At 38.1% G+C, this 23,853-nt stretch overlaps 1 protein-coding gene across 1 annotated transcript; it reads left to right on the top strand.

Moving 5' to 3' along the window:
• Window positions 1-2,978: 2,978 nt before the first annotated feature.
• LOC148360591 (centrosomal protein of 95 kDa-like) lies at window positions 2,979-22,894 on the top strand. The gene is made up of 21 exons (XM_088341464.1): window positions 2,979-3,222; window positions 6,512-6,640; window positions 6,710-6,817; window positions 6,889-6,999; window positions 8,779-8,896; window positions 10,412-10,530; window positions 10,613-10,833; window positions 12,215-12,272; window positions 12,342-12,403; window positions 12,477-12,667; window positions 13,974-14,127; window positions 14,209-14,281; window positions 16,140-16,264; window positions 16,350-16,445; window positions 16,514-16,637; window positions 17,974-18,143; window positions 18,207-18,281; window positions 20,360-20,512; window positions 20,577-20,723; window positions 22,167-22,238; window positions 22,323-22,894. Exons 1-21 carry the CDS (start codon window positions 3,198-3,200, stop codon window positions 22,497-22,499), a joined length of 2,508 nt encoding a protein of 835 aa, XP_088197590.1. The 5' UTR covers window positions 2,979-3,197; the 3' UTR covers window positions 22,500-22,894.
• The last annotated feature ends 959 nt before the right edge of the window (window positions 22,895-23,853 follow it).

The following is a 23,853-nucleotide window of genomic DNA, read 5'->3' as shown; positions in this document are numbered from 1 at the left end:
GTTCTGATGTTAGGTTTGCAAAGTAAAATTGCTTTATAACGGGGGATTAAAAAAAACCTATGGTGGATTGAAAATTAAACTGATTTTTTTTAAAGGTTTTCCCGCAAAGATTGCCATGACCCTTTATTTTTTTACTTCTCCCTTTATCATCAGTGTAAGTTGTGCCACCCATAATAGAACAAATTCAAGTTGGTTACACAAGATTCTGGACTGAACAAAGAAGCATTGTGGGAAGTAGTATAGCCAATAGCATATTTTTATGATTCTGTGATGCCTACTAACAGCAGACCAGCATCTTATATGAAGTCGGACAATAGCAGATGGGCATCTTAGAAACGTAACTCCACGTACGCACAACCATTTTTTGAGCTCCCCAAATAATTTCCCATTGATGACGTATATTGGACAAAATTCCGTAAAGAGTAAAAACATTGTATTCCACACCGTAAAGTGAAAACGTCTTAAGCTGGGGTTGCTGTATCCCAGAGGTTTTTAAGTATAGTGTGTTGATAATTTCACTCATAAATCACCCTGGAATATAAGTCGCACCTGCGGCCAGATTTTTTTTGGGGGGGGAACGTCTTTTATAGTCTGGAAAACAAGCTGCTTTGTGTTTTACTTCTAATTTCTTTTCCATTGTTTCAACCCTAAAGAGCTTACAAATTGTTCTATGAACATTTACCGAGAATTTGTCCAACGTTCTCAACGTACTACAAATGCATCGCACGTTTATTTTCATTTTTTTGCACACATCGCTCAGCCCTTTATGTACAATTACAATGCCGACTGATTTTTCTTTTTTTTTTTTTTGTAATATGCACACGCACGTGATCCCGCTATGCCGCACATGTATGCTCATAAGCATCCTCTTTCCATTTAATTCTATCATTTGTTTCCTTCAGTTTTTGTATTTATTGTTACAGTAATATTTTTGGTGTGTAACTGACACTTGTGCAAATGGACAATAACAAATATATTGAAAGAATGGCGGTAGGGAACTATTCATTCTTGTACACTTGCAGAAAACGCAGCAATAAAACACGGCTGTCCAGATGGGACGGCGTTATGTTTTATAAAAATACGAGTCTCTTTGTCTTTTATTTTTTGTCACAGAAGTGTCTGAAATAATGTCTTCCCGGAAGCCCGGGGCGTGCATCTTTTACGTCGGGCACGTCTCCGCTCGATTTTTTTTTTTTTTCAAATCAAGCGTTTGCTTTATTCTGATTTCGAAATCTTCGTTTGGTTTACAAATTTCGTAATTTCAGTTTGTTTGGAAATGTGCATAGTCGGCAGCCAATCAGAAGCCTGCATCGAATAACATTCGTGCTTCCGGACTATCCCGAGCATTATAAGGTCGCTCATTTGCATATCATTTAGACGTACAGAGAACACACGAAAAATGGAGAAGTGGTTAGGAATCAAGCCAAAACCTTAGCCCCAGAAGAAAATTCAAAAGAAGCTAACAAAATGTATTGTCATGACCCTTACTGTATGTTTTTACTTCTCCCTTTATCATCAGTGTAAGTTGTGCCACCCATTATAGAACAAATTCAAGATGGTTACACAAGATTCTGGAATGAACAAAGAGAAGGGCATTGTGGGAAGTAGTATAGCCAATAGCATATTTTTATGAGTCTGTGTTAAAAAAGGTAAATGTACATTAAAAGCATCGTGGAAAGAGGAGTTCACATGGCTTGTAGCAAATATTGCATGAATGAAGATGAGTAAATACAGGTACGGTACATACTGAAGGCGGATGGAAAACAGCGATGTCATATACATGCAATGAATGTTATAAGTAGATTTATAATAAACTTAATTTTAAAGTGTTGTTCTGTTACATATATATATATCATTCCTTAATACTTTGCTACAACGGGTTTTATTTTTTTGCGATAAGTCGTCTCATTGCATTTCAAGTTGAGAAAAATGGGGCAGGCAACTTTATGGCTGGGCAAGCAACTTTTCAGAGTTGTCTGCCCTGGTGTCCGCTAACTTTTTCTCATTAGTTTCTAACACTGGTCGTAGAGATGTGCTTTGCATTTTTAAGTCCAGGATTTTACACTAAAGGGCTACAAAAGACCAAAACTGCCAAAATTAAAAGATAAAGTGGATAAAAACATTAATTCAAATGAAAATAAATATTTTAAGTTACGTATAAATGAAATGAAATGATAAATGGAAATAACAATTAAAAAAATATATAGATATTAGTGTAATTTGTAAATAAAAAACTAATATAAAGTATCAAGTGGGAAATTAAATAAAATGCAAGTAAAAACATAATTGGAAGAAAAAAAACATTTAATTAATATAAATGTATGGAAATAAAAACTATACACATGTAAAACCTGAAAAAAGTACATAAAGGTTTAAATTAAAACGAATTACACTTTTGAAATTGAATACAAATAAAGGTAAAAACATATATGATTTATAATTAAAAGGAAAATGAATTAAATTAAAGTTAAATGTCTGTGTGTGTGCGCGTGTATGTAAAAAACAAAGTGTAGATAAGATTGTACAGAAAAACAAATTTAAAATGTGTGATAAAATCAATATAGAAGTAAACAATTTGTAGATAAAGGGAAAAATAAAATTGATGTAAAATATTACATATATGTCATAAGTGATTTTTAATAAAATACTCAAATATTTTGGAATAAGTAAACTAATAATAATTCCATAAATAGGCCTAATCTTTTTATTTTTTTATTTTGGCCTTCTTGGGCTTCCATACTGCATAGATGAAACTCGTTTTTCATACATTAACGCATTCAAATGCAAATCCTGATTTTTTATTTTTATTTAGTGCTCATAATTATAATCATAAAATGTTTAAATGACGTCTAAAATGTAAGACAATTGATTCATTGGTGAATCTAATTGAACCATCTTTTCTCAATCGCTACACACATTTTTTATTTTGATTTAATGCCTGCACTACCAAAAGTCATCCAGCAGGTGGCAATAAGCAAAGGTCAAGAGCACTTCCGGAAACTAGCAACAGGAACTTCCAACCCAACAAGAGTTGAATTTCAAGTCAGCAAAGGCACTTCCTACGTTTTCATGCCGAAAATCACTCAACGAGACACCGAGACGGACTATTACCACCCGCTGTGGAGCTGGACCTCTCTAAAGGAGAGAACCTGTCCGTGGAATTAAAACCACATCTGCCTCGCTTCGACAGCTGTTTGATGGGCACCCTGGACGGAGAGCGAGGTGACGTAAGCTAGCGCTAACTTTCAATTGCTAACTTGGCTAACTCGATTTCTATGTTGTTTTTATTGTTTTGTTATTTCTCATCTTTGTGGACCGTATAGTATTTTCTAAAACGTACAACAAAAACGCTCACTCGAAGTCCACATGACCACACTGTGACAAAAATCGATTTTGACAAGCTAGCAAGTTGAAAATTTAAAGTTGCTACGCATAAATTAGCATTTTTAATGTGTTTTCTGCCTTCAATAGCTTGCACGATTTGAGTGTGTTTTAAGTGTTACGTAACAAGGTGTGTGCAAAAACGAAAACATATACCCGCTCTAACGCTTCACTTTGCCGCCTCGAGAGTTCAGTTCGACCCAGCAGATAACTAATCAAAAATACGTTAGACAGATGTCCTGATTCGACTGGTACATGAATATTGAAACAAGTTATTTTTCTATAATTTAAAACTAAGACATACTCTGCAAAAACTGGTTCCAAGAGACATCTAAAATATATGAAATAGTCTGCGAGTAGCTGAGACCCACTCAACAAAACTTGGTAAAATAGTCTGCAAGATACCGCCTAAAAACGTTTTGATTTGGTTGGGAAGAGAAAATTGAAAAAAGCTATTTTCCTATATTTAAAACCTTAAACCCACACAGCAAAATTAGTTAAAAAGATGCTCTGATCCACCCAGCAGAAACGTGTATCGCCCTAACTCACAACGTGTCTCAAGGACTGCACAGGCTATAATTACACCATCCCGTGATCTGAAACCAACATGCCGGCAGGGATGAACTCAAAACCTCAACATGAGTAAAATAAGAAACCTTGAGATTGGGCCTGGGTGGCACAGTGGTTGGCAAGGCAAGTTTATTTGTATAGCACAATTCATACACAAGGGAATTCAAAGTGCTTTACAGAAATGGCAGACAGGTTAAAACACACAATAAAAGACATCGAAAATTTAAAATGTGGTTTTTAAAATGCATTAAAACCACAGATAAAACATAATAAAATCAATGAATTGAAATAAGGTAAAAGTGAAGAGTGCAGATAGAACCCTTTCAGTTGTATGCACAGTTGAACAGAGCTGTTTTCAGACTAGACGCCTGTCTGACGTCATCAGGAAGACTATTCCAGAATTTAGCTGCATGAACTGTGGTTAGCACGCAGCCTCACGGTGCGGAGGTTCAGGGTTCACGTCCAGCTACCCGTGCCTGCGTGGGTTTCCTCCAGGCACTCCGGTTTCCTCTTACATTCCCAAAAATATGCAAGTCAGGTTAATTGGTCGGTCCAAATTGTCCCTAGGAGTAAGTTGTCCGTCTCTGTGTGCCCTGTGACTGGCTGGCAACCAGTTCAGGGTGTCCCCTGCCCACTGCCCGAAGATAACTGGGATGGGCTCCAGCACCCTCACGACCCTACTGAAGACATGTGGTGCAGACAATGGATGGATGGATAAGAATGGGCCTCACAAGTCGTAATCCAGAATGATCAGGTTCCAATAGATCTTGCATCAGGTAATAATACACAAAACATAGCGAACACCAATAAGAAAAACTTTGGAAATATTTAAGAATTGTACAACAAGTCCATGCCCGCCACAAGCCTAAAAAATTGTCCCAAAAATAGTCCATGACCTCAACCACGCAGCTTCCCATCTCTACCCGCTGGTCAATGCAGTTGTTGACATGCTTCAGGTCCAGGCGCTGGTCTGCTAACTCATCTCGATACGTCCTTCTTCCTCATTTTATCACCAGCCAGGTGATGGAAAGGACAGGAAAAGAAAAGTATGAGTAGGCATTAATCATACGCTATAGAATAGAAGTGGGTTTTTAGTTTCGATTTAAAAACTTCCACTGAGGTTGCAGATCTTCTCTCCAGAGGCTGAGCATTCCACAACACTGGGGCCAGGATGAAGAATGTTCTCAAGCCTGCAGATTTCTTCTTGGCTCTTGGAGTCACCAATAGACCAGCATTTTCTTGTCTTAGTCAAAAGTTTCGCTGCTGCATTTTTAACCATAAAAGCAATTTTCTTTTCTTTAATGGAGAGCCACACTATATATTTTTAGACAACATTAAACAAAACCACCATGCTCGCTCTCCAGACAAAATTAATTCTTCCATGGATTTGATTTCAATTCATGAAGTTTGATGAAATAAGATATATGAAATAATAATAATGCCAGAGCATCAACAAATATCCCACTTAAATTGTATCCTGCGGTTACTTAAGACCTATGATGTTTTTTTTTTTGCCATTTTTGGGTCATGAATAATGGCTTCAAAACAAGGTTCGAACAGAGTTGTTTCCTAAAATTTTTTACTAGGACCTAGTATGCGGAAATGTTTACCTTAAGCTACGGTACTTTGTCACAGTTTAAATCTTGGGAATGGAGTGGTCATTATTTTTCCTCTATTCCGTTTCATAGATGTGAATCTTTGACATCGTTGAAATCTATAAAAACTGGTCTTATAAATTCTCAAGCGCGTTGTTTATCATTTGTAATTTTTTTTAAACTTGCCCAAACTATATGCCATTAGGCGTATGTTAGGACTTGGCATTGGTGGGAACATAGAACATTTTTTAAGTCATCAATTAAACAATGGTGGTGACGAAACGATGATTTCTCGATTATGGTGGGGACGCGCCCCCTCTCTCCATGCCAAAACTATCCATTATCCATCCATTATCTGCAACGCTTATCCTCAGTAGGGTCGCGGGGGGTGCTGGAGCCCATCCCATCCCAGCAGTGGGCAGGGGACACCCTGAACTGGTTGCCAGGAAGTTGCAGGGCAATGAAGAACTATGCCCTTGCTATACTATTGAAAAAATATTCAGGAAATGGAAAAAGGCAGATGGCAAACTCGCAGGTGTATTCTGATGCATCTTATTGGCTAAGAGACGTGAAAAAAAAATCTTAATGAGTTGTCCTCTTTCAGCCATAAAAGGTAGAAAAGCCCCTACAGCTCCTGTCTTTACTGGTATAAACGTGGTTTTGCAACCCCGACCTTAACACTTTAAAATATTGAAATTTATCTCCAAGTCATGTACTTATTACAGACTCACACTTGGCCTTCATGCCATATGTGTTGTACTTTTGATTTATTTAATGTTACTTGTTTTTGTACTATTACCCTTGACTTATTATCTTAAATGGGGTATTTTTTAAATGTGTTAGCACCATCAGGATGGCCCTTTGTATTTCTTTGTGCATTTCACTTTTTATAATGACAATAAATTCTATTTTATTCCAGACAATTCTATCCCATTAAGTGAACCTGGCGTTGTTTCTTTTCACAGATTGGTTAGACGTGGCAAACAACCTGCTCGGCAAGTGTGGCATCGAACAGAAGCTGAGCAAACTCGCAGACTGTGACGCCACCGTCTTTGTTAGCCTCTATGAGAAGATCCTGAGAGAGAAGGTTCCCGGTAATTTGACAGCAAACCTGCAACATCAGTATTTTTTCTTTAAATTCTAATGATTTATTCTTTCCTAAGATTATATTCCGTCACCACGCAGCCAAGAAGATGACATCCACAACGTCCAGTGTGTGATTGACTCGCTGTCGCTGGATTTTCTGCAGATTAGCCTTTCTCATATCATAGGTACCATCGCATTTTCTGTGTAAATGCCATTTTAGAAACGGTAGAAAAGCGTAACATTTGTTTGGCAACAGGAGAAAATGTCATCCGGGGAGACAAAGAATCAATCAAGAATCTTTTGGACATCTTCGACGGTCTCTTGGAATATCTCAGCGAGGAGATAAGCGAGGACTCGCAGAATGATGGTGGGCACGTCGAACAATACCACGTTTTTACTTTTTCTCAGTAGGAAAAAAAAAACATGTTGAGAAAACAAAGCTACTTCTGATTCTGCAGAACTGAGCAGCGCTTTGTTAGTGTGCTGAGAACTTCCCCTAGGACCACGTTATGTAACTTCAGCCTTGTCTCATGAATCGCATGTCCCAGATAGCAATTGGTTTATTGTTCAAGGTTTTAGTACAGTAGAACCCGGGAAAAAACTTTAATCCATTCTGAGGTGGGGATCGCAAGGTAAAATTCTCATATTGTTGGGGATGGAAACCTATGGTATTTTGTTGGAGGGTTTCAAAACCCTGGGAGAAACCTTAAAAATGTATATACAAATTTAAAATTAACAAAGTAGCATATACTAAGTGCTAATATGTAATACATGTGTATATGATTAATTAACACAATAAGTAAATAAACATGCAGAGGAAAAATGACATTTGATTTACCTTAGTGTGACATGATGAATGATGTGACTTGAGCTAGTACAGTGGAGTGGGGGGTGGATGCATAGGCGGGAGGAGATGGCAGATAAAAATTAAAACGTATTTTTAGGCTTTACGTTTCTAGCCTTTAGGAGAAATTCACCGTTTTAAAGTCCATAAGAGCATCCTACGTGAATTTTATGGATGCGCGGAGAAAATGTTTTGAAGTGGGGAGAGGGCTATTCCAATATTTCTCTGAGTAAATTGGTCATTTGAGGTGGTTCGTTTGAATTAAAATCAGTGTAGTACTATGTTTATTCACATGCAATGCGCATAAGTTTTTATCTCATTATGACTTTTTTTATTCATGGTACCAGACAATGATGAATCACACTTGAAAGGACATTACATAAAGACATTATAAATTCTATGTTGAGATTGTGTTCATAGTCAATAAATGATTTTATTGATGTATTCAACAATGTCACTTACAATGCTTAGTGTAAACTGAGAAAAACACACACAAAAAAAAACAAATAAATATGGTAATTCCTACAACACATTCTTACATTTTTAAGCCCTGACCCATTTTAATGCCTGATTTTAGATCTTCATGCAACAAAATTAACAATACAAAGCATAATTGTTACCTGATATTTCTTTGGATTTTTTTTCTTTTTAAATTGTGATTTCCCGGGTAAAATGTATATACTTTTATTTTGTGATTATTTTTTTTTTTTTACAATCATTTTTGTTGCAATAGCGTTAATAATAAGTATATTACACAATGTAAAATATTTTAACAATAGTTTTTATATTTTCTTAAATAGAAAATATTTTTTTATTCAAATAATTGCTGTGTAATTTATTTTTACAGTCAGTAAAACAAGAAATATAACTTGTTCAGTGTAGTTGGTGGATGCAGGTGGGGTGAAGATGGCAGATTAAAAAGAAAACATGTTCAAACTTGCGAGGATCGCCAAGACTTGGTTGTTTTAATCACCTCTTTATTCCTAACAATTGTCCCTATCGTCTATTGGTGTGCCTTCTTCCAGTATCTCGAGAATCACTTCCATTGTTATCATCTTTTCTCTTCACGCTTTTGCATCACTGAAAGTATTGGGACCTAATTTAATTCTTGTTTGTTGCACGAGATTTGAGAACAAACCGATTGTAGAATGAGGAGTTGAGCCTATTGGCTTTATGACACCGGGATCTACTGTACATAATTAATTGTAAACGAATGGTACTTTGTTATACATTTCTACACAAATCTACACCATTCCATAATTTATTCTTTATATTTCGAATGATTTATTTTCGATGCATCAGGATCCCATAATGGTGTTCTACCAGAAGTTGAAACCGGGGTGCCAACAACATCCGGCAAGGCTGTCAAGCAGCTGGACACAAAAATGGCGGCGGCGAGTTTATCATCTGATGGTGAAACGTAAGTACGACCTCGTTAATTTCATTTAGATTTTCAACTAGGGCAGGGGTTCCAAACTCGTGGCCTGGGCTTCCATTGCAGATTAGGGCATGATAGTTGGAGTCCTTGCCTTAATGTGTTATTGTATGGAACAGTGGGTATTATTTAGAGCCTCCTAGTTAGAGAAAAAATAAATTTTTCATCAGAAAATTGATATATTTAAAAAAAGAAAAACTTCCATGTTTTAAATACTCCTGGGACGAGAAATTAGCATCTATTTGACAACACAAACGTTACCTAGAGCAGGGGTGTCCATTTTTTTAGGAAGCAGGCCAGATTCAGTAAGCTGAAAATGTGTGAGGGCCGACTATTCAGCCTGGCATTCTTTGAACAGTTTTAATAAATTAATCCTCCGTGAAAGGTTTGCAGTGCTTGGCGAGCAGCGTCGCAACCTTGTAGCTCGCCTTTGTAGTTATTACATTTGACTCGCAGGGTCTTGTAAAAAAGCGCTGCTGTGCTTCCAGTTGCTTCACCTTTTCACAGCGTTCGTTTCCAGTTAGCTTTTTGTAGTCTGCGTGTTTTGTCTGGCAGTGCCTCTTTATATGATATTCTTTGAAAACAGCCACAGTCTTGGCAAATTAGGTGGACATTATTGTTTCGGATTTAGGTATAATAAAAAAAAACTTCCAATTTCCACTTGTCCTGTAAACGGTGGCCCTCACTGTAAAAATTCTCACAGAAAGGCAAGGTGGCCAACAACCTTCTGCCGTCACCTGGTGAAATGGTGAATTACATTTTTGGGTACACATTTATTTTATACTGCAGTCAACATTACTGGCGGGCCACATAATAATTTCATGATAGAGGCTGCGGGCCAGTAAAAATCTAATTAGGGGCGTAACTGGCCCCCAGGCCAGACTTTGAACATATCTGACCTAGAAGCAGCTGACATAATAGCCTGCCGTCTTGCTGCTACAGTTACCCTCCAAAAAGCTGGGCAAAGGAATTGAATGAACAATGCTGTGACGTTGATTCTTTTTGAGTTTCCTTAGTTTGTTTTTTTCCTTGTGCTCGTTTTTGGTTGCGCCACACCATAGAGCGACATCTAGTGGTTAAATAAACACTGTCGCTTTCAACATAAGCCTGTGCAAATTATTCATTTCTTTATTAGGGATTCATTGGTTTATTTTCATATATATTCTTAATGTTTTTCATATATTTTTTGAATCTTATTTTGTGCAATAAATTAAAATAAAAAGTTTTGGTACAACCTCCCCCAAGTAAATTGAGTTAGTGACCCTTGAACTTGGGGTTTGGCTTCAAATTGGGCTTTCAAGTTGCAGATAAGGGTGCAAACCGGGGTTTTTAACTGATTCATATAAGGATTAAACTATTTGAATTAAATGTTTTTTATTACTTATTTTATCCCATTAATCAACTGATTAATTGATTCTTAAATAATTTGTTGCAGCTGGAGTCAAATGCGCAGTAGTTGATGTTGGAACCTCTGTCTGATCCAATATCTTTAAAACGCAGGTCCACTATCCAGTCGAGTATCACTTCCCAGCATTCCAGTACAAGCGGGCATCTCGGATCCCACAGTGAAGTCATCGGCCTCGGAATCTCAGCACGCACGTTCGCCGATCAGCCTGAAGGTGAGTTGCCATAAAATACAAGGTGGACCCGCTTTAGAATGGAGTTTTTGTTTTATTCGATTTTTTTTTCCTTACTAAACAGAAGTAACTGTCCAGACGTTAACCAAGAAGGCAGATGCCACCACGGGTGCAATCGCCGCGTCTGCTCCGTCTTCCAGTGCACCAACGCATAAGGGCATCGCGCTGCAGCCGCCCACACAGAGCCAATCTCCACACCACGCTGACCACAACTCGCCGGCTGGGGGCCAAGACCCAAAATCCGGAAATCGGGAGGACGAGCTGAAAGAACCCGCCGCCATCCAGGTAGAAACACTGTCTTCTTTTGAAATATTCACTGCGGTGCGGATCACTTTTTGTTGTTCTTTTTTGTCCTTAATCCAAGACTGGGAACTTAAATTAATTTGATGAATTTCTCATTTGAAAAAACAACTTAAATCATGAAACAACTGAAGAATAAAAGTGTATTTACTAAAACACAGATCTCGCAGATCCTCAAAGTCTTAAAAAGCATTTAATTCATTCTATAAATAAGGCCTTTATTAAAAGGTCTTAAAACCAATTTTCAAAAGTCTTAAACATGCGAAGACTTGAATGAGATAAATATTTATTTGAACTAAAAATATGATGTCATTTTTCATGCATCTTGATAAAAATGCTTGTTAAATGTAGCTGAAGAGTCCTTTGGAATTAGTAGTTATCTGCCAGTTTGAACTGTTTTCAACTGGAAAAGTGTGATTTAGTTTTGTTTTTTTTAATATTTGTTTAAAATTACCTCTAAATCATGTTGTGTTTTTCTTGTTTTGTTACGATTGTGTTGTTTGTCGGCTTGGTCTTAAATTTAATTTTAAAAGGCATTAAAAAGTAATGAATTTAACTTGCCTTAAGCTGTGGAAACCCTGTAAAAGATGGTCCTGATGAAGGAAAACTAAATAATTTTGTAATCAAGTGAGTCACTTAAGTATTTTTTTCCCCCCAAAAATACAAAAAATATAAATTATACTAATAATAATTTTTGTTATTAATGTAATTTGTACATATTCTCTTTTGTTTTGTGATTTTTTTCAATTTGTTTTATTTAAATACTTCTTATGCAATTTATATTAACAGTCAATAATAATAGAAAAATAACTAGTAAAGCGTCATTTTTGTCAATTTTTGTTTTTGTATTTGCTTTTATTTTGGAATTTTTATTTTGTTTTAAAATTGTGCTTATATTTACAAAAAAAAATACATTTCAAATACTTCCGTGGTGGATTATTTTTTTACAGGAATCTTTAGATTAGAAATAAAACATTAATACGCAATATTTTTTCTATATTAGCCATCCCTACCTTAACCCCGTAAAACTTTTAGTGGAGGCCTTTGGAGCTGAAAATAAAATATATTTGCAGAAAAAAAATTGGGGGTGAAGTTGGATAAGAACATAATTATACTTGTATGATAAATCCAGTTCAAAGTTACAAAGTGTTGTTGCTCAGATTGTGAGGGTTCTGCACCTCTAGGCCAGGCTTCTATGCGATTTCACGCATAGAATCTTTGTGAGTCTGAACAATAGCACCCAATGACTATGTTAAACTGAAGTCAACAAAAACAAAAGGGAATTCATCATTTATTGGAAAAAAATATTGTAATTTTAGAACACTGGGTTTTACAGGGTTATTCCAAATGTCTCTTCACCCTCCAGGTACAGAGCCCCGCCCCTGAAGATGACAAAGTTGTCTGTAATGGGCACCATTCTCAAGGTGGGTCATAAAAAAAGATGATCTCTTCTTTTTAGATTTGACATCTTAAGTGTAACTCTCATCTTCCAGCCGAGAGTAAAAGTGACCCGACCGGCCCTGGGGACGTCCACGTCGCTGCCGAGACACTGCAGGTGGGGAGACGCCGGTCAGGAGAGGTGCATGTTTCTTCCCTTGATGTGTGATCAAGACGTCTGATACTTTCAGCCCACTAAGGGAGGCCCCAGGAGGGTTTTATTCCAGACGCAACCAGATGTGCTCCTCCTCACGCTGCAGGAGGAAGCCTCGGTGACCACTCCTTCTCCGACGGACACCGAGGATGAAGAGCAGGAGGAAGATCTGCGGCCTGCTGCCACCACCCAGGCTGCCGGAAGGCATCTGGAGGAAAGAGACCTCGGGTATCTTCTGGAAATATTTGCTTGCTGCCGTAGTTGAGTTAGCTTTGAAGATAGGAGATCTTGGCGCTACAGTTGACCCCCGGAATATGACGTGAACCCGTTCTGAGGTGGGGGTTGTGAGGCGAAATTGATTGATTCCATGGGTTATCATGTTATCATTGCAAGTTTTGGGACCCGTAGCTTGAAAACAGTGTGTATTATTTAACACAATATGTATATATATGTATTTGAAAAATAAGCAAAAAAATACAGGGACGTCAGAAAAAAGGCTAAGGACCATTTGCTTAACAAGGAATCTTACAGAATCAACCAAATTTTGACAAATTAAAAGTACATTGTGTATTATTTAGTGTACAAAAAAACTTTCATTCAGTTAAAAAAAATTGATTTGAATAATAAGTAAAAATACTTGAACTATCACACCAATGTTAATTTTTCTAAAAAAATCATAGGACGGGAAGTTTGTATTTCTTTTAAATAGTGGAATCTAGGGCTGAAACTTAAGATTGCTTTAATAATCGATAAATCGGTCGATTATTCTTTCAATTAATCGATTATTTTGATTTTTCTTTTCACACATTTTTGATTAATTCTATTTTGGACAGATGGAAAAAAATCTAGTGCACAACACAACAGAATATTCTATTATATAATAAAACAAAAAAACAAGTGTTTGACACAAAACAAGAGATACAAATACATACAAATGTTTGCTATACAATCGCAAATGCTTAAGATACTCTCTCCTACCACCTCATCCAAAGATCAAATTACATTTAGACTTATCACACAAAACAAAAAAATTGCAATCAATGAAATTATGTGTGCCAAGATTTTTATCCGCTGAAAAGTATAAAAAATGTAAACCACTTTCAAAAACCACTGTCAACAAATTTGGTTTTTGGGTTCAATCTTTGAATCTGATCAACATTCCCAATGTGCAAATAATAAACAATATGCTTAAATGGCTGCCTTTTGGGTTATCATTATTTTTTTCTTTTTACTTTATATATTTTATTCATTTATTTTCATGTTTTTTTCTCTGCATTCCTGCAACACTTTCTGTTCCCTTGTTAACTTTGTCGTGTTTGATCGTCTCACTGTCATTTTGCTGCTACGCTGTGCTCTGTGGCACTGGTCTTCGTTTTCATTAGACACTACAGTGCCATTTAGTGGTCAAATACTATACAAAAGACAAACTACTTTAAGGTCATCGGGAAAAAATTGCTCATTACTGTGACGAACGTTAATAGCGATAATTAAACCCTTTCAAGAAAACCCTTTTTTCTTTCTTTCGTGGGAGAAGCAACTGGTTGGATGAAGATGACGACGATGATGAGGAAGCGGCAGCAGAAACGTTGGAGTCTCATTCCCACCGCAGCGAGAGGAACAGGCGAGCTGAAAAAGAACTGCATCACATTTCTGAGAACCTCACTCATCGGATTGACGAGTTGCACCACGTGAGCGCTCTCATATTTGACGTCATCTCTATCCTGTTTTTTTTTTCGTTTTATGGATTGCTTTTTTTGCTTTTCCTCCAGATGCTCCAACGACTTATGGGCAACGACGAAGATCTCGGAGCTGTCGGAAGCGAGGAAGAAATCCAGGTTCCCGGTAGGAATGAAGATGATCTTAGCGGTTAAAACAATGGTCTGCATTTATAGCACTTTTCAAGTCAATGAAGACCTCCCAACGCGCTTTACAATATGTTTCGCACTTTTCCCTTTTACACACTAGCTAACTGATAGCAGCGTCAGCCATGCAAGGCGACTACCTGCTATCAGGGGAATTAGGGATTCAGGGTCTTGCCCAAGGACACTTTGACATATAACACGGAGGAGCCGGGGATCAAACCTGCGACCTCTTGATCCCAAGACGAGTGTTCTACCGCCTGAGCTAATGCCGCCAAAGAAACGTACAGTGTGCAGTTAAATGTTGGCTGTCACACAGAATTCAAATCTTGATTTTTATTTCAAATCAATATCATCCGTGTGGCCCACGAGACAATGCCGAGAGAAGCACAAGAGAGAAATGAGCCGACTCGCGTCGTACAAAGACCTGCGGCTATAAGTATGTCTACTGAATGTCAGGCGCCACTTGCAAAGCACCCACTGTCGCTGTATTTGCTGACAACCGTTGTTAATCAACCAGAGAAAATTGAGGAAACCCATCTGTAAGTTATTTTACTTTGAATAAAATTCATGGACACGCTCCGTAAGGCAAGACAAAAACTACAAAATTTTAAAAAAAATAGCACCTTGGTGTCTTTACAGAAGTATAAAGAAGCTTTAGCTCTTTTCTGTAATATAGGAATTTGAATTAGTTAATTAATGGAAAACAACAAAATTGCCTTATTTAGGGAAACATTTTAATAAAAAAAATAAAAAGCAGAAAGACCTGGTCACATGGTCCCCTCTTTTTGTTGTGACTTTTGATTTCTTAGAATAAAATGTATTCTTTTATTTTTTTATTAATATTACTGTTTTTTTTCTGTGTACAGCAATTGTGAGCGTCCAGAAATGCGCTTTGAAATAAAATGTGTTATACTTATTATTAAAGACTTACATTCATTAAATCTGTCATTTAATTTAGTGTTTGTATGCTATTTTTTGTAATTTTAGTTAAATTAATTGTAGCTGAAATGAATTTGTAAAAATTGAAATTATATTATTTGTATATTTTACAAATGCACAGTTGATAAACACTACACCGGTTTAAATATTAGTGAAAGAAGAAAAAAATATTGAGGAAAACAATTAAAATTATACATCCCTGAATCATAATTTAATTGTGAGCCTCTGAATAGAACCCCGGTGCTCCAGTTAAGGCATACTTTTTATGCCATTCATTTACTACCCAGGCTCCCGTGAGACTGTTTTTTTTTTCTACCGTATGGCCCCAGAGCTTAAGTTGGTTTGATGCCCCTGCACCACATAATAAAGCAACTTCTAGGGATCAAATGATACATACTGTAAATGCCAGACTATAGAGCGCACCTGATTATAAGCCGCACCCACCACATTTCGGGGGAAAACTGATTTTGTACATACACAAGCCGCACCTGTATATTGGCCGCATGCGCCCACATTGAAAAAACGCAATACAAACACGAAATTAACCAATATCCGATACAGTCCAAAGAACACAAAGCAAAGTTTGCGCGCGATAGCGCTGTTTCCTTCCATATCGGATTGCCCGATTGCGTTTAGCTTGAATGTTGCGTCATGTGCCTTTCTTTTTGCAATTTGCATGATGAAGATATGTCTACGCTTATTTAATTTGTGCACAAGCTAAAAAGTTCTCTCACCTCTTGTACTTGAGCGCGGCCGTTTGAAAAATTACATAAATTGGCCGCATCACTGAATAAGCCGCAGGTTAAAAGTTTGGGGGAAAAGTAGCGGCTTATAGTCTGGAATTTACGGTACTATCCCTTTAACGATACCGGTCTGACAAAAATAAACGTTCATTTCAGGAACAGCCCAACCCAACACCCCCGACAGATCGCTGCCCCCTTTCACCTCGCCCTCTCGCAGTCGTCGCAGGGAAGAAGACAAGGCCCCGAGCCCCAGACAGACAAACCGCATCAAACACAGAAAGGTTTTCATCTTTTTCCTGACCAGCTCTCGACATGTGACGTTCAGATGATATTTACGCCCGGTGGCGGGGTTCCCTGTCCAAACAGACCGCGTTGAACCGAGCATACGAGGCAGAATTGAGCAGTTCGGAAGACAAAGGACGCGACAAACTGGACAGGGAACGGGACAAAGCTCAGCAGGCCGTGAGTCGTTGCTCGGGAACGTCATCGCGTTGACCTGCCTTCATTTTAAGGAAGATTTTTGCATGCAGGAGCGCAGGTATAGAGAGGCCATACTCAACGACTTCCACAAGGCTAGGACGATTCCATCCACGAGCAAGCCCCGGCCACAAAACGCCTCGGCACGGCTAAGGATACCCACGAAAACGCCACCACGTAGGATGGATTTTGTTCATATTTGGACAAACAGACCCCTCGCTACTTTGCACTCGTGTTTTTGCAGGTTTACTCCTTCGCCGGGAGAAACAATGAATTAAAAAAACGAGTGTTCCCGCACCATTGGGGACAATTTTGGGCAGCGCTCCCTCCCGTTCTTTCTCGCTCTTGCAATTTCTTGCGCTTCCTCGCTCTCGCAATTTCTTGCGCTTCCTCGCTCTCCCACTTGCGGACTCCTTATCGCTCTCTCTTGTGCTCCCTCTCATTCTCTCTCGCTCTTTCAATTTCTCGCGCGCTCTCTCGCTCTCCCTCTCGCGCACCCCTTCTCACTCTCTCTCACAATCCCTCTCTCGCACTCCCTCTTGTTCTCTCTCGCACTTGCAATTTCTCGCGCTCTCTCACTCCCTCTCGCACTGCTCTCAAACTCCTAGCGCTCTCTCACAATCCCTCGCCTTCTCTCTCATTCTTGCAATTTCTCTCTCTCCCTCTCTCTCGTGCTCCCTCTTGTGCTCTCTGCCGCACTCCCTCTCGCTTACTCCCTCTCACGCAATTCCTCGCTCCCTCTCGCGCACTCCCTCTTGTTCCCTCTTGCTCTTGCAATTTTTCCGCTCTTTCTCGCTCTCCTGTGCTTCCTCTTGTGTTCTCCCTCTCGCGCTCTCCCTCTCGCTCACTCCCTCTGGTGCATTCCTCGCTCCCTTTCGCGAACTCCTTGCTCTCTCTTGCGCACTCCCACTGGTTCCCTCTTGCTCTTGCAATTTATCGATCTTTCTCGCTCTCTCTCTCGTGCTCCTTCTCTTATTCTCCCTAGCTCTCCCTCTCGCACACTCCTCGCTCCCTCTCGCTCACTCCCTCTCGCGCACTCCTCACTCCCTCTCGCGCACTCCTCACTCCCTTTCGCACACTCCTTGCTCTCTCGCGCCCTCCCTCTTGTTCCCTCTTGCTCTTGCAATTTCTCGCTCTTTCTCGCTCTCTCTTTCTCGTGCTCCCTCTCATGTTCTCCCTCGCTCTCCCTCTTGTGCATTCATTTTGTGCACTCTTTGCACTCCCTCTTGCGCACTCTCGCTCTATTGAAGGCCCAAAAAATAAAGTGCGACACTACTTCACTTTTAGCAGGTGGTTCTGCTCCCCAGTAACCGCGAAAATCGAGGTATCTCTGTATTCTTAAATAATTACAACGCAATTTATGCTCTCATTACAAATATTCAAGCTAGTTTTAACAAATATTTATCACCAGATAAATTCCAGACAATACTCAATAATAAGAATGTATGTCCAAGGCAATTTGTTCATATCTCGCCTTTGCCAAACCGTTCCGACCTCCACTCTCTCCATCCAGTCCAAGTGAAGGAGAACGACCTCCTGCCCATCCTTCTGGATGAGCTACCGTTCTTGCACGTCTCTCCGCACCAAGTGGAGCGCATGCGGCAGCAGCAGAAGCAGCATGCAGACCGAATCCGCTCGCAAGCCTCCGCCCATAAGCAGCCGCGAAGCCGGCTCTCCCAGGAGGTGAGCGCTCCGTCTTGCGTGTTACTCAAAGACAAAAATTGACTCTTTTCTTTCTTGTGGCAGTTGGAAGAAGCACAGAGGAAACACGATTTGCTAGCCGGGATGGTCCACAAACAGCAGGAGCACAGCAGGCGGCTGGTAGGTTCATCTGAATACACGCAATGACGGGAGGCAATCTCCTTTTGATACGTTGATTTTGTTTTTAATATTGGACGACAGCAAAGAGAATTGCATGGGATGCCTTTAGTTATTTTGACCATTATACTTCATTGTTGTTGGTTGATTTAGACTATTGCATGGTTTACATCAACAGATGGAAATTATTTTGAGTCACGGGCTGCATTGGGTTTCCAAATTTGGCCAAGGTGCCGGGCCATGAGTAAGAAAATAGTTTATTTGATTTGTATTTTTTTTTTTTTTATAACTAACAATGCCAAAATCTCGAATCCGATATACCAATACATGGGCAAAAACGATAATGTAAACCTATCCAATTTTTCTCAGATGCATTTATGAATGAACTGACATGCAGGCATTATGTACGCATTATATTTTGTTTATTTTTTTAATAATGAAACATTTCATCAAATTGGTTTCCAAACACTCAGATTTAAAGCAAAGTAATTTATTGTGTCCCTTTTTTATGCACCAAATTTTATAAATGCTCATTGAACAACTAAAAATTCCATAGGGCTGGTTCAGAAGTGTTTTTTTTTTTTTTACATGAAATTTGATTTTTAAAAAAATGAATTCCTTGGATTTCATTTCACCATCACACTATTTTTACTCACCGTACCAGAGACGAATGTTTGAGTCGTCCTGAAAGAGATGAATAAACGCAAAAAAAACACAATAGGGGGGAGACTCTCTGGTGTATCTGATTTTTAAGCACCATAAATTTCATCTTGATATTGTGTTCATAGTTTACGTTCTCGATGAATGATTTTAATCATGGCCCTTTATACTCAATGTTGTACTATGTGTAAAAGTAGTGTGATGATCAGGTAAAATCTAATCTCTTTTTCTATGTCCTATACCCTAGTGGTCTAGTCACTAGACTCTAAATGGTAAATGGTCTGCATTTAAGTAGCGCTTTTCAAGTCAATAAAGACCTCCCAATGTTCTTCACACTTACACATTCACACACCAATAGCGGCCATGCAGCCATGCAAGGCGCGACCTGCTTATTGGGGGCATTAGGGATCCAGTGTCTTGCCCAAAGACACTTCGACATATAACACGGAGGAGTCGGGAATCGAACCTGCGACCTCTTGATCGGGTGCGACGGGTGCTCTACCTTCTGAGCTAATGCCGCCCCTATGAAATGAAATGATCTGCATTTATATAGCGCTTTTCAAGTCAATGAAGACTTCCCAAAGCGCTTTACAATGGGCTTCACATTTCCCAATAGCGGCCGTGCAGCCATGTAAGGCGCTAACCTGCTTATTGGGGGCATTAGGGGTTCAGTGTCTTACCCAAGGACACTTTGACATGTAACAAGGAGGAGCCGGGATTCGAACTGCGATCTCTTAATCCCAAGACAAGCGCTCTACCTCCTGAGCCACAAATAAGGATTTGGCACCGTGATCTGCATTTGATTCCAATGTTGTACAAATGTGTTTGCCGATATTTTTTGACTAATGAACTACTTAAATACGGTAATATACTACTTGGGGTAAAAAAAAGCATGTTTTATATGGTTTAAGTAAGAAATAACACAACTTTTTTTATCTAGAAAATAAGGCAACTTTCATTTCTTTCCAAATGTCACATCTCATTAGCTGTACCGCATATCCTTATTAGGGTCTCGGGGGGGCTGGAGCCCATCCCAGCCATCTCCGGGCAGTGGGCAGGGGACACCCTGGACTGGTTGCCAGCCAATCGCAGGGCACACGGGGACAGACAACTCACTCGCTCAGTCACACCTAGGGACAATTTGGACCGGCCAATTCACCTGAAATGCATGTCTTTGGAATGTGGGAGGAAACCGGAGTGCCCGGAGGAAACCTACGCAAGCACGGGGAGAACATATAAACTCCGCACAGTAAGGCCGGTAGCTGGATTTGAACCCATGCAGGAGGTTCCCACGACCTCAGAACTGTGCCGCACACGCGCTAACCACTGCGCCGCCGTGCTGTCCCAAGTTTTTATACCGGTCCGTGGCTCAGAAGTTGCTGACCACTGCACTAAACAATAAACTTCTCAACTTATTTCAGAGAGACTTGAAGGACCACAGCCAGCAGCAGAAGGCCAGCCACAGCCGACTCAGAGAACAGAGGCAGCAGATCGCCAGGGCCAGGAAGTACCACCAGGACTACCACGTCCAGCACCGGGCCCGACTCATGAAAGCTCGCGTCAACGAGGAAAAGGTGGAGGTCCTCAACCAAAATATTTCTGAGATCTTATGTCTGATGGCCCGCCGTGTGCTCGTAGATGTTCCGTCAGCTCTTTGAGGAAGGCTTAGAGTTGCAGAAAGCACGGCTGAGGGAGCAGAGAGCGTTCGCCACTGAGCAGCGGCTGCGGCACCAGAAACGACACCAGGACCACATCCAGTCCATGGAGAACTACTACAAAGATCAAGTACTGCAAAAAAAAGTCCTGTTGTGCCTTAGGGCCGTTGGTCTTTTTGTAGGCACACGATTAAATTGTGATTTAGTGACGTAAGATTTGATTATAAAGCTATTATTTAGGGGGGGGGGGTTTGTTCTCAATATCTATTTCCCTTTCCTAACATGTAATCTCTTATGGCGTTTATCATGAGTTTGACCCATGTACTTATATAAGAATATAAGAAAAGAAATTTAAAAAAAAAACAAGAATGAAATAAATGATATTGGGAACATTACATTTAAATTAAATAAAAATTAAATATGTTTACAAATTTCCAAGAAATATAAATAGTAGAATGAACAAAAATCAAAGAAAAAATAATAAATGATGATAATAACATTAAATTATGATAAATAAAATTATATTTTTATTTTACAAATGATTTTAAGAAATTCATTTTAGGAACATAAGAAAAATACTTGAAATGAGAATAAGATTAAAGAATTAATCCATGATAATAACGACATAAAATTACAATAAAATACAATCAAAAATATTTATCTTGTATTACAAATAATTTCAAGGATTCATTTTAGGAAATTGTGAAAAATATTTCATATAATAATTAAATTAAATGCAAAATAACAAGGAAACAAACGTATTCAATCATTTTGCTCATTTAAAATATTTGTATTTGTTTTATCTAATAATAGTAACCATCATTTAGTTGCAAGTTCTTTTGAGAAAAATGTTTTCATGAGAATAAACCAAATTAAGTCATAAAACAAATGATAAAAAGAACTTGAAATTACAAATAAAAAAAATGTATGAATATGTGTTGCATATCATTTTGAGGATTATTTTTAGGAAAACATGAACAATATTTTAAATGAGAATAAAACCAAATTAAAGGAAAAATATAGGACAACATGAAATTACGATTAATGAAAACATCTTTTATTTTACAAATGATTTTCAGAATTTTTTTAGGAAAAAAAAAACAAAATAATATAGCAATTAAAAAAATGAAAAATGACAACAGGAAAATAAAAAATATATCTTTCAAATTATTTTAATTAGAAAAAATATGAAAATCAAGAAAATAATTTGCCATTTTTGCTATTAGTATTTTTATATTACTGACAAAAAATAGCGTAAATAATTCTTAATAATAATCATTTTTATGATAACACGAGAAAAATAGAAAAATATTTGTATGGGGTATTTTTTATTTTACTAGAAATCAAATTAAGTACTGCAAGTAGAAATGTATAATTTGTATATTTTACATTATCCTTAGTAATTTACTTTTATTAGTGTTACTGAAAAGCACATCAAATCAATAAAATTACATAAAAAATGAGCAAAATTACCTTTTAATATATTATCTGTTGTCCTGGAATCTCATTACAGTATACCGACAACCTTGTTATCAAAAAAATAATATTAAAGTTTCTGGTTTTTTATTTTCAGTTCTCGCTCCTGGCTGAAAAACTTGCACAAGAGCGACAGGAGATCCAGATTCGGAAAAAAGCCCACGAGAAGGTTGAATAGAATGACGTCATAACACACATATATGCCGAGAGCTGTCATTTTGATTTCTCTCCGCTTATTTTTTTTTTTTTGCAGCTATTACTGAAAATGAAACGCGATCTGCGTTCCAAGATGGAGCGCGAGATCAAGGAACTCCAGAAGATCATCATCCAGAACGACCAAGAAGACCACTTCCAGGATCTGGAGGTCCAACGATTGCGCAATCGAGTGCGCATGGCTTCTTTCCAGTGCCGCAACAATTGCCTGCACTAAAACGTCTTTAACCGCTGCTCACATTTGCACAAAAGGATTTTTATTATTTTTTTGCTCCAGGTAAGCGGTCCGACAAATTGTAATTGTTCCTTCACTGTGACCTTCTTCTTCTTCTGCCAAATGACCACATCACTGATTTTACTCGATGCTATTAAGTCTTCCTTTTAATTTATTTTTTTAAACCAAATCTGGTCAATCTTTTTATTGTGTACCCCGGGAGGATAATCACGGTTATTTGGATTTAAAGCTGTATATTAAGACATTTAGGTGGGAATTAAACTTCTATGAAGCTTGTGGTGTTGATGGAAGCAGCTAAATGACTTGAGACACTAATGCTATGGAATTGTGGGTAATGTAGTCTCCACTCCAACCAATAAACCTCATCTTGCAATGTTCTTTATTTTTGTGGACTGTTGGCTTCAACCACTACACAAATGCAGATTTTAAATGAACACGATGCAAAGGGAACGCGTGAAAGGCGAAATCTGTCAAGCACAAACCTTTATTTTTATTTTTTTACAGTGAGATCCTCTTATTATACACTCAAACCAACTAACAAATCTTTTTGTACATGTTCATGCATTTTTAACAAAAAAAATTTACAAACATAAAAATACTACTTTCATAAAACAATTTCAATCACCAGTGAGCCAATCAGAATGCAGAATGAAAATCAGTGAAGAAATAGAACCGTGAAAAATGAACCGCATTAAGAGCAAGGGTTCAATGTATTATTGCCACTAAATGCTTTGAATATTCTATGATATACTCGTTTTTTTTTGCAAATTGTGAAAGGTGCAAAAATCGGGTAAGGAAAAAAAAATCAAGTATTATTTTTGTATTGATAATTGATTGCTCCTTTGTTTATTTATAGTGCCTTAGTGACCTCTGCTGGACATTTGCAGTAACAAAACGCTCTTTCAAGCTAAACGGCGGTCCACTTATTAAAATAAACCATTTCGATTATGAAAACGATGTTTTATCCATTCTGGAAAATGATCTTCAATGTTTGGCTGCTCTGCTGAATATAAAAGTTTCATATTTGCAAATGATCGTGACGTTATGAACTCTTCCGTATAATTTAGGTGTCATAATGAAACGTGTACTTACTATTCTTGAAAATCTATTAAAAATGTAATGATTGAGATGAACTCATTGTGATATACAAAGTGTGTTTTTATTTAAAAAGGTCTTTTCCATTTTTGTATTGTGGGCCCCTTTTCTATTGCAGCATTTGATTCAACTATTACAATTTTAGACATGTTCTCAAAATATCTCTTATAGTAATTTAGAGCGTTCTTTTCCTTTTTTTAACAACCTTACCTTGTGCAACGTATGAGGCTTTTCTGTAAAA

Source organism: Urocampus carinirostris, chromosome 8, assembly GCF_059441175.1.
Source record: "Urocampus carinirostris isolate Australia breed hairy pipefish chromosome 8, RoL_Ucar_1.0, whole genome shotgun sequence".
In the NCBI taxonomy this organism is placed as follows: Eukaryota; Metazoa; Chordata; class Actinopteri; order Syngnathiformes; family Syngnathidae; genus Urocampus; species Urocampus carinirostris.
Note: the sequence above shows the minus strand (reverse complement) of the source record. Positions and strands in the feature narration are given on the sequence as shown.

Bases quoted from the DNA above. Each gene is read 5' to 3' on its own strand.
- LOC148360591 (XM_088341464.1), top strand. From the start codon at position 3,198: ATGGGCACCCTGGACGGAGAGCGAG. The intron at 10,834-12,214 runs GTAGAAACACTG...TTCACCCTCCAG, and splicing joins AAGAACCCGCCGCCATCCAG to GTACAGAGCCCCGCCCCTGA. The intron at 16,446-16,513 runs GTGAGTCGTTGC...TTTTGCATGCAG, and splicing joins GGGACAAAGCTCAGCAGGCC to GAGCGCAGGTATAGAGAGGC.